Source organism: Notamacropus eugenii, chromosome 1 (genome assembly GCF_028372415.1).
Source record: "Notamacropus eugenii isolate mMacEug1 chromosome 1, mMacEug1.pri_v2, whole genome shotgun sequence".
Classification (NCBI taxonomy): domain Eukaryota; kingdom Metazoa; phylum Chordata; class Mammalia; order Diprotodontia; family Macropodidae; genus Notamacropus; species Notamacropus eugenii.
This window is the reverse complement of record NC_092872.1, coordinates 335,215,383-335,232,531: the sequence shown is the minus strand read 5'-3', so window position 1 is coordinate 335,232,531 and position 17,149 is coordinate 335,215,383. Positions and strand designations below refer to the sequence as shown.

Genomic DNA, 17,149 nt, shown 5'->3' with positions numbered 1-17,149 from the left:
ATCTATTTTATTAGTTTGGCTAGTAGATAATTAATAAAATGATGATCCTTTGACTTTCTCTTAGAAACCAAAGATGACTCATGGAGGTTGTTCAATGTTTAAATACCCTTTGATAGTGAGTGTTCCCAACAGGTGGAAATTAACTCTGATTGGTTATTAATGAAGAAATGAATATTATAATGAAAGGTGAGCTTATTCTAATGAGGGGCTAGGTACAAGTCTTTGATCATGTTACTGTTGGACAAAGAAAGGGAGCCACCAAGTCTTGCCTAAGTAGAACACAGAATTCTCCTAGATTAGATTCTCTTTCTAAGATCTTCTAGTTGGGTGGGGTGAGAAGCATGTACTCAGATGATTTGGGCAATCTCATCTATCACAAGAACTCACAAGGATTTACAAGGACTGGGCTTTGAATGAGGAATAGAAAAGGAAAAAACCCTGGATCTCCTCAATATTAATTGGTTACTAATAATCATTTCTCTCACCAACCAAAAGAAAGAATGCCCCAAATCACTAATAATAAAAAAAAAAAAAATGCAATCAAAACAATCCTGACATTTTACTTCATACTCAGCACATTGACAAAGTTGACAAAAGTTGGGAATAATCAATGTTGGAGGTGTTGTGGGAAGATAGATACACTAGAGCATTGTTGGAGCTATAAATCAGTACCACCATTCTGGAAAGAATTTGGAATTGTAAATAAAATGACTAAAAATGTCCACATCCTTTGACCTACAGATTCCATTATGAAGCTCATACTCTAAGGAGGCCATTGATAAGACAATTCCCACATACACCAAATATTTATAATAGTATTTTTTGTAGAATCAAAGAATTGGAAACAAAGTAGATCCCCATCAATCTGAGAAACAGCTAAACAAACTGTGGTACATAAATGTAACAAAATATTACTATTTGGTAAGAAATGATGAATATAGGAAAGTATGGTAAGATTTACATGAATCCATGCAGAGCCATGTAATGAATATATACAGTGTCTACAATAATGTAAACACAAAAAACAACCCACCCCCCAAATCACAAGTGAATATTGTATTTTTCTGGGTTATGTTGACCTCCCCTCCCCACTTTGATGCCTGCAAAAAATCTACCTGTCCTGGGAGGGAGGTGGAACTCCTGAGGCAACTGGCAAGCACCTGGAGGAGTAGGAATGTATGGACACAGGGAGAGGGTATAGATCAGTGGAGAGGTGGTGTACCACGGAGCAATGTCCTCTCTGACACCTGTAAGAGGAGAACTTAGGGTCAGTGAGCATTAGTTCCTATGGTTATTTTTTGTTTTTTACCTGCTTTTGGACTCTGGGTATCCCCCAGTGCTTCTTCTGAGCTACAAGAGCAACAATATAGATGACTAGACATTTTCTCCAATCCTCACAATCTCTCAAACTTTTCTGAAACAGAAATTATGCACCAAAGATAAAGAAACTTTGGCCCTTTACGGTAAAAGTTTGCCAGAGGCTGCAGCCCAGAAGCACCAGCATCTAAACTGCTGGTACCAGGGAAAGCATGTTCTGTACTGCTGGAGTCAGGCCAGAGAACTAAGGAACAGACAGAGTGGGACAGGTCACCAACACGATACCATGCTTATGGGGAACAGGGTTGCACTCTACCAAGCCTGTGGGAAAGAGAACAGCACCCAACTAGGGCTATTTCTGACCACCCAAAATCAATTGGAGCAGAAACCTAGGTTGGTGAACCATTCATTGCTCGGTGTGAGAGGATATTGAAACAATTTAAGATCTAGCCCCCAGAAAACCACAGCCAGAGAGAAGGGAGTCCGAAAGTGAGTGATAAGGAAAATAATTGGGGGACAGGGAGGGAATGACTGAAAGTATCAAAGTTTTCAGGAAGAAGAAATCACAAAATCTTTGAACATAAATAGACAAATTGACAAGAAAAATAGTAACAGAAGGAAATAAGGCCTCCAGTTCTAGTAAATGAGTTCAGGATTTTATGAATAAATACTTTAAAATTAAGGAAAATGATCCAACACTTGATGAAATAGGGGATCTTGTGGAATTTGGGGACATGGAACCATAGCACATAGCTCCTGAATTGTTTAATAGAGAAATGAAAATTATGAGAGCAGAATTTATGGCTAACACCACAAAAATAATGAGCAGAATTGAAAAACTAGAATCTGTAATGCCAAGACTCACCAAAGAAACAAGAGAGAACAATAGACTGGGAATGCAAATAAACAAAAATGAAGGACAATCTAGAAGAGAAGCAAAAATCAAAAACATTAAAAGAAAATATGCTCACTATGCAAGTAAAATAAATGGATATTAAAGACAGGATTCATAAATAGCAACCTAAAAATAACAGATCTCCCAGAAGAACATGACAGGACAAAAAACCTTAACACAATAATCAACTGAAAAACAGGAGAGAACTTCCCAAGACTTCTGAATATAGAAAATGAAATACCAACTGAAAGAATTTACAGATCACTTCTAGGAAAAAAATCCAAGGCTGCAAACTCCTAGACACATAGCAATTAAATTTGACAATTCAATTATGAAAAAACCAAATTTTTCAGGTCAGGTCAGGTAAAAGAGAAAGGGTATTTTAATAACAAGATTATTTGGTATCTACTTGATAAAAGAAGAGGGAATGAAACAATGTGTTCAGAGGAGTACTGGAGCTCAGAATGCAGTCCAGGATGATCTATCCTACAAATCTGAGCTTAACTATCCACGACAAAAAGTGGAAGTTATAATAAGGAAGAGTTTGGATCAATTTTAGAGAGAAAACTAGAACTGAAGGGATTGTTTGCTTCTTGAACACCCCAAAAAACAGAACTGCAAGAGGAGTAATTGCGGACAGTAACAGTAACAGTGTGACAATAGAAGGACCAGTAAGAGAATTCTTTCCAAAGGTACATAAGGAGGCAGGTGTGAAGGCTGAAATCTGGTAGAGGTAAGATGAAGAGGTGGATAAGGGAGCATTATTTTGGCAATGCCTCACCTACAGGTGAATGCTTCTCTTGTGGGACTACATTACAACCTGGGAGTTTACAGGAAAGGAGGGAGGGGAGCAGGAAGATACAGAGGAGTGAGTGATGTATTGGGGTCAGATCAAGGGCTACCAATGAGGGGAAGATGACCTCTTTGGTCTCAGAAAGACAAAAGCCTATAAGAAAGTGGATAAGGAGGTGGGGAGGAGCAACAATGAAAAGAGAGAGAAAAAAAGAAGGGGATCTTACTTTGTAAGTGCAAGGGATGAATGCTTGTATGGGTGAAAGGAGGGGAGGACCTCATACTGGATGAAGCCTGGGGCATTTTGGTACCTGCAAAAAATCTACTTGTCCCAGGAGGGAGGGAGGTGGAACCCCTAGGACAACTGGCAAGCACCTGGAGGGGTAGGAGAGTGTGGACACAGGGAGTAGATTAAAAAAAAAGGTCAACAAGAAAGGGTATAGATCAATGGAGGGGCAGTGGTATACCATGGGGCAGTGTCCTATCTGACACCTTCAGTAATTGGCATTGTTCTGTGGGTAAAGCACAAAGGAAAAGGGTAATTTGTAGGGTAAACATAAACTCTAAAAGCTGGTGGCAGAAAGCACCTAGGAGGGTAAGAGCTTAAAATGGATAAGTTTTGATTGTACATGATCAGTGGGGTCATGAATCAGAGAAAGCAGAAAGCAAAGATGGACAGTGAAGAGACTAAGAGAATTTTTGTTTTTGGAAAGTGTTGCAAAAAATGAAAAAAAATAACTAATGAACAAGACTAGTTGAGGAAGAGGAGAGGAAAGGGAAAAATCTACTTGACACAGCAAAAAAAGAAAGGATAGAAAGATGTAACCAGATAAAAGTAGAAGAGAGGAATAAATAAGCAAAATCTTAAAAGAAAAAAGGGTAATAAATGAGAAGAGGTGATAGGAGGGAGAAGAGAGCCAGTGGGAACAGGTGTACCTTAAAAAAAGAAAAGGCTAAAAATAATTGAAGGAACATAACAGTGTGTTTACAACAGAAAAACAGGGAAAATCACAATTTAAATCCCCCCCCCTACTTTAGAGAAAAATAAAATCCTACAATCTGTTGCCTGCAAGAAACACATTTAAAAAACAAAGACATAAAATAAAACTAAGAGGATGAATACAGAGAAGCATGGAAGGATGTATATGAACCGATGGGGATACATAGGATACTCATGGACTTCTACCTCGGCAAAGTAGTGGAATTGGTATCTTTTCATTGTGACTTCCTTCAAGAAATTCTTATTCTTTGTAATTTTGCAACATTCACTTTTTAAAAATGTTTTATTGATATGTTCTGTTTCTTATATCACCATAGTATCTTGTTAATTTTTTCCTCTTCTTTTTCTCTTTTTTAGCCTTTAAAAAAACATTATTTGTTATATCTGGGATAACTTTTGGGGAGGGTATAGGGAGGAGGAATACTGGGGGAAGGAAGAGGAAACTGAAGATCAAAGAAGAGGAAAATTATTTGCCCAGGATCACACAAGTGCAAAAGCAGGATAAGAATCCAGTACTCCTAATTTCTACTATATAAGGATGTTTAAAAAAAAAGAAGAAAAAAGTCACTTTGTTCCTTTCTTGCCCCATCTCTGATCTCATTCTCAGATTTTTACTTCTTCCAGTCAACTCCTATGAATGTTCTAAGACTTTTCCTCTAATGAGAGGCGGGGGAGGACTGGTAGGGAGATGGAGGACTAGTTGGATCAGATGGCCTTAAGGCCCCTCTGACCTCTATTGCATGATCCAATGTTATGGGTTTTAATTTCCTTTTATTATTTGGGACTCAGGGCCATTCTGCCTGCAAATCTTGCTTACCTAAAAATCTGTCTTAATATTAACCTCACCTGATCAAAACCTCTCCCCCAGGAGGTGAAAATTTACTCAGAGCCTTAATAAACATTTCCCAGATAAGAAGCTAGAGGAACAATCTTAACTGTCCCTGACTCCTTAGTGACATGAAAATTCTTTTCAACAAACCAATTTGTGAGCCTTCTAAAGTTAGTTTAATCTGTAACATGACTTAGTTTACCTATAGAGTCTGAGGAGATGTATGAGATTATGACTATTTAACTAAATTTGTTCAGCTATGATGATGTTGAAGGAAGTCTCATTTACAGCTTAAGAGAAATGTACAAGATTGCTATATGTAAAAGAATTACTTCTCTGTCACGGACGTAATTTTACCTGTAAGAAACCTTGTCAGAATCCTCGTGATGGTTAGGGTTTTCTGAGGTCTAAATCTATACTTGAGCATAACGAAAACTAGGTTTTTACCTCTATAATGTCTGCATTGTGGTAAATATATATTTGGCAGCACTTACCCACCACATGAACTCAAAGAGGAAATGTTTCTCCCGTAACTGTGACCCAGGGAGGGTTGGGGGAATTCCATATGACCATGCTTTCTTTAGCTCATTATAAAAGCTACACGACTGTGTGACCTTGCTTACTTTTCCCCCCCAATCTCTTCACTTTTATCACCAGTTTCTATTTATCTGTAGGATTTTCCAGTATCTGTGAACTTAGATATGATACAGTGGCAGCCCAATAGATCCATATTATCATTAAAGAAGTATTTTTTTTATTTTTCAAAATTTAATTAAATCTTGTCAATTAACAAAAATCTATTTTCTCTCCTTCCTTCCACTTTCCCTCCCCATTGAAAAAAAGAAAAGGAAAAACAAAACCTTTGTAAGAAATATAGTCAAGCAAAAAAATCCCCACTTTGGCCACATCTAAAAAATGTCTCATTTTGTAGTTGGATCCCAATCTATCTCTGTTGGAAGATGAGGGGTATGCTTCATCACTAGTCCTCTGGAATTGTACTCAGTCATCGCATTGGTCAGATTTCTGACGTCTTTTAAAGTTGTTTCTTTTTACATTGTTGCTGTTATTATATAAATTGGTCTCCTGGTTCTGCTTACTTCACTTTGCATTAGTTTGCTGTTATGGAAATTTTTGGTTTGCTTTTATTATTCCCGAAACTTTTCATTAATATTAACCTTGCCTGGCCAGAATCTGTCCCAGGGAATGGGAAAATTTACTTAGAAGTTTAAACATTCCTAAGAAGCCAGAGGAAGAATTTCAACTGTCCCTAATTCCTTGTCGACACGTAAATCATCTCCCTCCATTAGCCTATTTGTGAATCTTTAAAAATAATCTGTAACCTGACTTAATTTACCTTTAAAGTTTGAAAAGGTTGGTTCCTTTAGGTGTAGATTACACTATTTTAAGTTTGTTCATCTTTTATGACATTTTAGGAAATATGGGATTACTGATTTATCTTCCCTTTAACTTTTATGGTTTAAGAGGAATGCACAAGATTGTAATATGTAAATGAATAATTTCTCTGTCACTCTGACATAATTTTATTTACAGGAGGACTCATGAGAGCCCTAAATGGGACTTCTGAGGGCTGAACTTATGCTTGGGCATAATAATAAAACCTAGGTTTTTACCTCTATAATTTCTACATTGTGGTTAATATATAATCGGCAGTAACTACCTACCACATGAACTCAGAAAGGAGATATTTCCCTCATACATCATATAAATTTTCCCAGATTTCTCTGAAACTTTCCCTTTTATGTATTCTTATGGCATAATAGTATTCCACTACATTCCTATACTATAATTTTTTCCTTTAATTGATGAGAGCCCCCCCCTTAGTTTCTAGGTTGTTTTTTTTAACCTTTATTAAAAAAGCTATGATAAATATTTTTGTATATATGAGTCCTTTTCCTTTTCCTTTTATCTCTTTGGAATACAGACCTACTAAATGTATTTTCGGTTCAGAAGGTATACACAATTTAACAAACTGTTCTAAATAAAGCAGTTCTTTTTCAACATAAGCTTACTCATCCTTTGAACCTACAAGAGCTATTCAAAGCAGAGATGAGTAATCTCAAATAATATTTTAAGATTTTATTTCTTTTTCAAAATGGGCTTTTCTTGTTAATGCCGTCTTCTCTGCTCAGGACAGAGTATAGATCTGAACATGGCAGTTTATTGTTTGGAGTCATGACAAACAGCCAACCTGAGAGAGATGTTTGATTTTCAGCCTTTTCTTCCCCAGTGTAAATTATTTTGATGAATCTTTCTAGTCCTAATTGAAGTCTCTAGGGGAAGGGGAAGAAAATTTGCCTGGCCTTGTGTTAAGTGCTTTATAAATATTATCTCTTTATCTCTAAATTCCTTCAAGGCTCAGTTCAAGTTCAACCTTCCTAAAGAAGCCTTTCCTTATTTTCTCAATTGTTAATGCCCCCTTTTCTCCCAGAAATTATGTAATAAATCATATAACATATATACTTAGTATTATATATAAAATATAGAATTATGTAATATGTATGTACATTTCTATTATATACACCACATATTTTATCCTTATTTTTGTACTTGTTGTGTTCTAACAGTAGAATATTTGTTTCTTGAGATCAGGGACTGTCTTCCTTTTTTTTTGTATTCCTAGGTCCCACCACTGAACCTGGAAGACAGTAGGCCCTTAATAAATTCTTGTTGATTGATTGTCTAACTTTATTTCTTTCTTTAACTGAGTTGCTCTACAGTAGTGGTGTCATGGTTTGTCCTTCATTCTCGAAGAGAACCATGATATCAGGGAGGTGATGCCATGACATGCAATTAAATTGGATTTGAGTGAGGGAGGGCTTCGCAAAGTCACGAGCTTCACTGTCTCCTCCAGAGCAATCTGGGTCCAGCGGCTAGATACGGATCAAGATAACTGGAGATGGCCCAGGATGCAGTGGGAGACCTTGGCCTTTTGAAGCTAAGGTCTTCTGAGTTCTCACTTTGAGTGAGGCAACACCCATTCAATGAATAGGTCTTTTTAAGAAGTGAGTCAAAGGATGGCCTCTTTAATTAAAAAATAAATCAAACTGGGAAGGGGAAGACCCTTGGGGCTGCTGACTGAAAGAGATACAACTTCTCTTTGCATTTTTTGGGCCATCTGGGCCCAAAAAATAACCTTTAAGTGGTTCTCGGGCGGGACCTATTGTTGACCAGTCAAGGAGAGCCAAAGTAAATGGGTTTAAGGCTTGTCAAATTGAAATAGAAAAGGGGGTCTCTGAATTGTATATAAGGATGTCTGCCAGTCATATACTGACTTAGAAAAATACGTATTAATATCATCTCGGTTTTATTGGGTTTTTATTTATTTTGTTTAATATTTCCCAATTGCATTTTAAGCTGGTTCAGGCTGTACTTGGGAGTACTGTGGGTTGCTGTGTTTGATACCTCAGGTCTAGTTGATAGGTAGGTAAATGACTGAATGCACAGTGGTGCATTCTGGTCCTTAGCTCCATGCCATTCAAAATGTTGTCAATGATTTGGCTAAGGGAATAAATGATACACTTCAGATCTGAAAGTTAAAAGGATTAGCTATCTAGCTAACTAGGTCAGATGACAGAATCAGAATCTGAAAAACATCTTGAGAGGCCTAGAATGGTGACACAACTCTATTGAGATTAAATGTAATTGGATAAATGTAAAATCCTTTTCTTGCGTTAAAAAAATCCACTGCACGAGTATAGGATGGGGTGGTATAGCTAAATAATAGTTTGTGTGAAAAGGTATCTGTCCAATTCGACAAAAACCGACACTATCCTCAGTCTATTATTATTAAGTATAGTGTCCAGAAAGAAACCATCTAGAGAAAGACATAATAGTGAGGGGCCTGTGGATCAGGTCTAATGAGGAAAAGGGATGCTTAATCTAGGAAATAAAAGACTTATGGGAAACATGATAACTGACTAAGAATCTGAAATTCTGTCATGTGAAATAGGGAGTAAACTTAGAGAGTATAGAATTAGGAATAATGGGTTGAAGATGCACCTTTCAGATTTAGGTTCTAAGTAAGGAAGCATAGCAATTATTGCTATCTGAAAGCAAAATGGGGAATTTCCCCTAAGTGGAAATCTCTAAGTTGTAGCCTGGCTGGCTGCTTTTGAGGAAGGACATGGATGGTAATCCTCCTCATGTTTGGTTTTGAAAAGGTAGTCCTTGAGGCCCTTTCCATCTCTGAGATTCTCCAATCTTGAAAGTAGTGTGGGTTTACATATGAGGTGTTAAACAGATGTTGATGCCCACTGGCCTGGCATCCTAACCATTATGCAGGAAATAATTCATATAAGAAAGAAATCATTCTGTCTTCTAAACAACCAATCCTCAAAAAACAAACCAAATTAAACAAACCAAACAACACAAGAACCTTGGAACAAAATCTGAATTACTTTTTTAAAGCTTACTCCCAGCAAGGAAACTTCCTCCACCAATACACCTGTTCTTCAAATGAGATGGGAAGCAACTTGCCAGGGTCATTCATCCAGTATGTATCAGAGCCTAGAACAAGAGAATAAATGTGAGCGTTGGAGGGGTCTTATACTCTCTCATCTCCCATGTTGGGGAAGTAGGGCTTAGACACAGGAAGTGACTTGTTTAAAGACTTGAACTGGTGGGCCTAGGTCTAGAGCTGAATGTTCTGACTCCTGTTATGTTGGGTTTTAGTCTACTTCACACATTGCAGTGGTTGGAGAACAGTCCTAACATCGTGGGAGAGATGCAACCTGGCATAATAGCCAGAGGGCTGACCTCCTCATCATAACAGCCTAGATTCAAATCATTTCTGACACATCATGACCAAGTCACTTAACTGCTCAGTACCCCAAGCAATTCTCTAACACTGTAAGATGCAAAAGAGTTGCTAGTCTTTACTGATGGAGCAAATCTGCTCACCGAAACCTCTCTACACCAATGAAATTGTAGGTCTAGATCCAAAAGAAAGAAGAGTATAGAGCATGGGGGGCAGGGAGTGGACAAAGAGGGGAGTGGATAGAGAAGAGAGACAGAGAAAGAGACAGAGACAGAGTTAAAGAAGAGTGAAAGAGAGATGAGAGAGTGAGAGAGAGATTATATAAAGGTTTATAGCTTGATTGAGATACTGATCGTCTAAAGTTCAGATCACACCTAGGCAGTTTATACTGGAGGTGGGTGAGGGGTAGAGTCAACCTCCATAAAAAAATTCTTTCAGAATCTTTAGGGGGAATTGAAGAACTTTTTCTCATCTGGAAGCTTAGGTCCTGCCCTCCCTAGAGGGATATGTACAGATGACATAATCTCTTAGGGTCTCCATTGGAATCTGTAGATTTTCTAAGTCTTTAGTAACACTTAGCATTTTTTTTTCCCTTTCAGAGCTTCAGAAAGATGCTCATTATGTCTAAATACTTCCATTATGGGACCAAAGAAGACTGAAGACTACTGAACCCATCCTGAAAGTATCTAAGCAAGGTCCTAACAAAATTCCACTTTGAAAAACACCACTGATGCTTCCCCCAGACTTTATAGAATGAATTATTCTGAGACTTCGCTAAACCATATGGCTCTTAACCAAACCACAGTAAAGAACAATTCCTCTATGTTTTTATACTTTGAATCCTGTCAGCTGCCTTCTCCAGCCTTATTTATCCTACTCATTGCCTATATCATAGTCATAATTGTAGGCCTTTTTGGAAACCTCTCACTCATCATCATCATCATTATCAAAAAGCAGAGAGGAGCTAAAAATGTCACCAATATCCTCATTGCCAATCTTTCCCTGTCTGATATCCTGATGTGTATCATGTGTATCCCTTTTACCGTCATCTATACACTGATGGATTACTGGATATTTGGAGACACTATGTGTAAATTGACTTCCTATGCACAGAGTGTCTCCGTCACTGTTTCCATATTTTCATTGGTCTTAATTGCTATTGAAAGGTACCAGCTAATTGTGAACCCCTGTGGCTGGAAACCCAACATATCTCATGCCTACTGGGGCATCCTGCTGATTTGGCTGTTTTCACTTTTACTGTCAGCTCCCTTCCTTCTATCCTACCACCTCACTAATGAACCCTTTCTCAACCTCTCCCTCCCCAGTGACCTTTATAGCCATCAGATGGCCTGCGTGGAGGACTGGTCCTCCAAAGTGAACCAGCTCCTCTTTACCACCTCCCTGCTCATGCTCCAGTATTGCATTCCCCTAGGCTTCATCTTTATCTGCTATCTGAGGATCCTGATCTGCCTCCGTCGGAGGAATGGGAAGGTAGAAAAGATGAGGGGAAGTGAAAGCAAGAGGATAAACACTGTGTTGATCTCCATTGTGGTGAGCTTTGGGGCCTGCTGGCTACCCCTAAACATCTTCAATGCCATCTTTGATTGGTACCATGAGGCCCTGATGAGTTGCCACCACAACCTGGTATTTGTGGTTTGCCACTTGGTTGCCATGACCTCCACGTGTGTCAATCCTCTTTTTTATGGTTTTCTCAACAAGAATTTCCAGAAGGATCTGTTGGTGCTCATCTGCCACTGCCGATGCTTGGCACACCAAGAAAAATATGAAAATATTGCCATTTCCACCATGTACACAGATGAGACCAAAGGATTCTTAAAATTAGCCCCTATTCCAGCAGCAGTCCAAAAACATGTGCTGCTTTAGTGTTTTCCATGTGTCTGATACTGGCTGTAGCTCTTTGTACATGTAGCTAATTCATTTGAATTATCTGAATTGGGGCAGCTAGGTGGTGCAGTTGATAGAGCACCAGTGCCAAAGACAGGAGGACCTGAGTTCAAATCTCACCTCAGACATTTGACACTCACTAGCTGTGTGACCTTGGGCAAGTCACTTAACCCCAATTTCCTCATCCTGGGTCATCTCCAGTAATCCTGAGGAATATCTGGTCACTGGATTCAGATGGCTCTGGAGGAGAAGTGAGGCTGGTGACCTGCATAGACCTCCCTCACTCAAAACAAATTCAAGTGCAAGTCATGTCATTATTTCTCTGATGGCATGGTCTTCTTTGGCAACAAAGGACAAACACACAATTCATCTAAACAAGGTCATCTTCTTGGAGATGAAAAAAAGCTAGTCAGGAATTATTCCCAAATCACTTTGTTTCAGAAAGCAGGCCCCTTAAAAATAAAGTTATCAAAATTCATTCATATATCCCCCTTAAAATGATTATCCTCACTTGACTTCTTCATTATATTACTGACGACTAGACAGACAAAGCTCTCTTATAACCATAAATCTTCCTGATCTTGGGAGTTCTTAGATGCTGTCTGTAACAATTATCTCAAAAATTGAAGGTAGGTCTTAATTTTATGCTGTCTTTCTGTAAAGTCAGTAAAGTTCTTTCATGTTTTTAGTCTCCCAGGCCTGAGTATCTGGAGCTTTTGATTCTTTTACCCCCTCTTTCCTATCAAAGTCTTCATCTCAGAAAATCATAGAGAAAACTCATTCACACTAAAGAGCTTACACTGTCATGCAAATATGAGGTATCATTGATTTAATTCTCTTTATTAAAGTTCATTATAACTCTCTTTATTAAAGTTTATTATTAAACCTTACCCTATGGAACAAAGGGGGCCCAGTCTTTAGAGTACGCGGACATGCTTTGCCTGTTGTCCATCCATTCCTTCTGGAAATGTGTTATGGGAGGTACCCTTTCCCTCACTGCTTCAGAGCATGTGGAGGTTCTAATTCTTGTCAATTTACTGCATAAAATGGAAAAGCCTTTTACTTGGCTGCTGAGTCAGAATCGAGGGTGTATACAAAGGCTCAAGCAGACGAACTCTCTTTCTTTTCCTTGGTGGCATTTGAGTGGGGAGGAAGAAGAAAAAGTTGTGGTTTTCAGAGGAGAGGCGGGGGAAAGGAGCTTCCTGGGTTGCATGGTGCATCATCCTTCTGCCCCTATTCTTTCACTCTTTCCTGAATGAGTAATGGAGATGTTAAAGACCAGGTCACAACACCATAAAGCAGTTGAACAAAAGCAAGAGCTGAGTCTGGTAAGGTGCTGGTCCTGAGGCCTGACCTGCTAGATTCAATCCAGCAGCCAAGACATCAAAGGAGAAATTTGTCATTGCTAATACTACACTTAGAGATTGACTTGGGGACAACATTTTGTAGCAACCTCTTTAAATCTATTCTCTCCAGGGACCAAGATGCTAAAGTGTGTTCTTAGTTTAGGATGTTGTACTTCAGTTTGAGATGTATAAAAAGTTCAATAGACATAATTTCTAAGTAATTAATCATTTGTTTGTGCTAGTGAATAATTAATAAATGGAGTCAATGGCACTGTCAAATGTCAAAGACCCCTCATGGAACCCACTTAAGGCCTTTGAAGAGTGGGTGTTCCTAAGGGTGGAAATCAACTCTGATTGGTTAACCAGTAATGAGAGAATGAGTATTATGAGAAGTGGACCAATTCTAATGGGGGTGGGGGAGGGACGTGACTTTGATCACTCTTGTTCTCAGAGCACCCCCAGCCTTGTGCAATTCTAGACAAAAAATCTACCACCTACCCAATTCTGAGCAGAACACAATGGGCTTCTGAACTTGTGTGGGGTCTGAACAAGATTGAGGAGAAAGTTAATCCATTCTCATTATCAGCAATGTCCTTCAGATACTGGCTTGACCTAGTAGAGAATGGGGACATAGGAAGGGGAAAAACCCTGGATCTCCCCCAAAACTGGTTGTTTAATAACAATTTCTCTTGAATTCTTGCTATAACCTCTGAACAAATATCCCTTTATAAATATATTGATGTTAATTGGTTAAATGGTATTAGTGAGATATTAACTGGCAACTGAAATTGGGAGAACACGTTAGATGGGGGTGCATGAGTAGCAATATTAAAGAAACAACCTGACAACCCTTCAGGGTTATCCCTAGAGCCTTGAGGCAGGATGTAGTGGCTAAGATCCAGCGGTTGGACTTGCTAGTCTGAGCATGGGTTGGATAAGCCTAGAGCTGGTCTTACACTAACATTGTATAAAGGAGAAAATTGAGTCCCAGAAATGGAAAAGAACTTAAACAAGGTCCTAGTTAGTGGGAGGTCCAAGGCTAGGACTCAGATCTGTTGTTCTCTCTACTCTAGCATAACTGCAAGAATGAAGATTTCTGATTACTGTTCTGGATTGCAGTTGCACTTCTAGCCTATTACTCAACATGTAGAAAACCTCCCTCTGTACTATTGGTCTATTAGTAATTGCTTCAGTTGTTTAATCCCAGTGAGTAATATCCTTTTGCATTTGCAAAAATATAACCTGCTGTTTCTCACGTTTTAAGTGTGTGTATTCTGCACCTTTGTTTGAGTAAAAGATTTCCTTTTAATACTTAACTGAAGAGCATTCTAATGTTTCTATTTTGTTTGTTTTGTTCAATAACAAAAGTTTTATAAGAACCTATGCAGTTACTGTTGGCTGTCCACATCTTGCCTCTTATTCTAAAATCCAGTTTCAAATAGCAGTATCTGAAAATCTTGTTAAGACTGCACACCTATAGACCACCAACCAGATGGCAAGCTCCTTCTCCCCTCCATGCCTTGTGTTTCTTTGATACCTTTTCCAAGGGAGTCCTAGAATGATGCTGCCACTCTTAAAAACTGAAACCAGTAGAGCATTTAATGACTTAATGATGAAGGACTTAAAAGTCAAGAATTGCTGGGTTCAGATCTTGCCTTGAACAGTCACTTACTGTCTGGTTCTAACAAAATATTTGCTATCTCTGGGTCTCAGTTTCCTCATCTGTAAATTAAAGAAGTTGGACTCAGTGACCTCTATGATTTTTTTCTAGCTTTAAATCTGTGAATCCCATATCCATTCCTATGTTTATCCAGTTGTTGCACCAAAATGACCACTCCCCAAATTTGTTAAATCAGGGGAAAATTACCTGGGCATTGACTAAGGGTCTGCACAACTGAAAGGAAACATTTCTTATTCCCATTTGTTCTCATATTGGTACTCTGACCAAGAAGTTAGGAAATTAGATAGATTAGAAAGATTTCTGGGAAGATAGTATAGTAGGACCACAAGGGAATCTATCATCTTTTAGTCATCCTCACCCATCAAAGTAATAAAAAGGTTTTTTAAACAGTCATTAATCCTGTCAAAGTTAAATATCACTAAAAAAAATGAATAAACAGCTAAAAAGAAAAGCCTTGAAACACTGAAAAAAATATAATGGAATAAATGAAATTCCCAAAGACACAATAAAAGAAGCAAAAATACATTCAAGGATAACATAGTAGAATCATAAGATTTAGAGCTGGAAAAGAATTTAAGAGATCATCTAATCCAAAATCCTTATTTAATAGATGAAGAAACTGAGGCCTTCTCACAAGGATACGTTCCTCCAGAGGAAAGTTGGCACATGCTTCTGCCACATAAAAATGTCATTACTCATATGAAAGATGCTTTTAGATCTGTTTTTGGAAGACCAAAGAACTGGTAATTGTGTGGACCTTCCATTGACCTATCGATGACTGGGAGCAGCCATTTTCCATTGGCCAAGTAGCCAGAACTATTGGCTATTGTCTTTAAAACTATCAGTCCAAGTACAGTATGCCTCTTTTGGGTAAATACTCAGATACAAGAGTGGAGAACTCTCACATTAGCCAACACCATGCAGTAATCGGTCCACCTTCCCTTCCCCTTAGGACAATGGTCCTAAGAAATGGACCTGAAGTTTTGGTTTGTTTCTTTTGCTCATTTCAGTTCTGGGTGTACAGAGTGGAAACCCAAATCTGGGAGACTGAGGCACAGGGATCTGGGAATCCAGTAATTCATGTCACTCTTGCAGTCAATCCAGAAGCAAATTCCCGAGGAAGGGTCTGGAATGCAAGTCCAGTGGGGTTTTGGACTTGAACTGGGTGGGACTAACTCTGTGTTGGAAACTGAGTTAAACTAAGAGCATAATTTCCCTCTCCTTCTTCAGACTGAGGTAGTAAAGGGCAGGGTGGGGTGGGGTGGGTTGGAGTGGGGTAGAAGTGGGGAGGGATTATTCTCCTACCATTGGGGAAAATGTCTATATGTTTGTTCTTGCCATACCTTTGAAGTAAATATTCCTTTGTAAAAGTTAATCTTGTGCTGAGTGGTCAGTTAATGCAAGAGGCCACCAAGAAGCTGTGTTAAGGTTTTGTGCTGATAGCAAATATTGAACCTTGCCCCACTCCTGGGACATTCCAGTCGTAGCTCTGTTGCCTTTTCCTAACTCATACTGGGGACAATGGGAGGGGAAGTTTCTGGAAAATATTGGGCCTATCATAAAACCCATAGGAAATCCCTCATTGTCCTGGCTGTTATCATTTGTGGGGTTAGGAAAAGCTACTCTCAGAATCTTTCCTCTCAGGTCATATACAAGCACATGCAACGTTTTTCTTGGTCCTTTTAAAAAAATAAATTTATTTATTTATTTTTAGTTTTCTAAATTCACTTTTATAAGATTTTGAGTTCTACATTTCTCCCCTTCCCTGCATTTCCCCCTCCCCAAGATGGCATGTAATCTGATATAGGCTATACATGTATGATCATATTAAACATATTTCCACATTTGTCATGTTGTGAAAGAAGAATCAGAAGAAAAGGGAAAAACCATGAGAAAGAAGAAACAACAAAAGAAAAAGAAAATAGCATTCAAACTCCCTAGCATTTTCCATGACGAGTCTTTTGGAATTGTCTTAGATTGCTACACCGCTCAGAAGAACTAAGTCTAACAAAGTCAGTCATCGCACGATGTTGCTGTTACTGGCTATGGTGTTCTCCTGGTTCTGCTCACTTCACTCAGCATCAGTTCAAAGCCCATGCAACTTTAAAGTATCTCTATTCCAGTTCCTTGAAGGGAGGAGACAGGCTTCCCTTCCCCTATGACTACACCTACTCTACTGCCTCCTGATTTTATCTTCTGAGTGGGAGAAAACCAAAAAGGAACTCAAAAGAGTGAGCTAGTCAGTCATCTAGTTTATAAACCACAGAGGAACAGCTTTTCTTGAGGCAGTTAGGTGGAACAGTGGATGGAATTCAGGGCCTGGAGTCAATATACTTTGCTATGTCATCTTTGCCAAGTCACTTAAATTGTTTGCCACAGTTTCCTCAACTGTTAAATGGGGATAATAATACGCAAGGCTCTGCCAGTACACTGTGCACTGAGGACCACGCTTGGCACCTAGTAGGCACTTAATAAAATACTTGCTTCTTCTGTAAAAATAGCACTTTGTCTCTTTAGTAAATTTTGCTTTATCTACTTTACAGTAATTCTGTTCTCCAAGGCACTCTTTCTTTCACTGTCAGTCTTCCCCCTTCCTGTTTATCAGCC

At 38.7% G+C, this 17,149-nt stretch overlaps 2 protein-coding genes across 2 annotated transcripts in view; one reads left to right on the top strand and one right to left on the bottom strand.

Annotated features, from left to right (window-relative positions):
* KLHL3 (kelch like family member 3) overlaps nt 1-1,243 on the bottom strand; it is a 256,443-nt gene extending 255,200 nt beyond the window's left edge. The window contains exon 1 of the mRNA XM_072629840.1: nt 1,116-1,243. The gene's annotated coding sequence lies outside the window, so the exon portion shown is untranslated. The remainder of the gene's footprint in view (nt 1-1,115) is intronic.
* A 9,120-nt stretch (nt 1,244-10,363) lies between these two features.
* Nucleotides 10,364-11,494, top strand: LOC140517500 (neuropeptide Y receptor type 6-like). The gene has a single exon (XM_072628818.1). It carries the CDS (start codon nt 10,364-10,366, stop codon nt 11,492-11,494), a length of 1,131 nt encoding a protein of 376 aa, XP_072484919.1.
* Nucleotides 11,495-17,149: the final 5,655 nt, after the last annotated feature.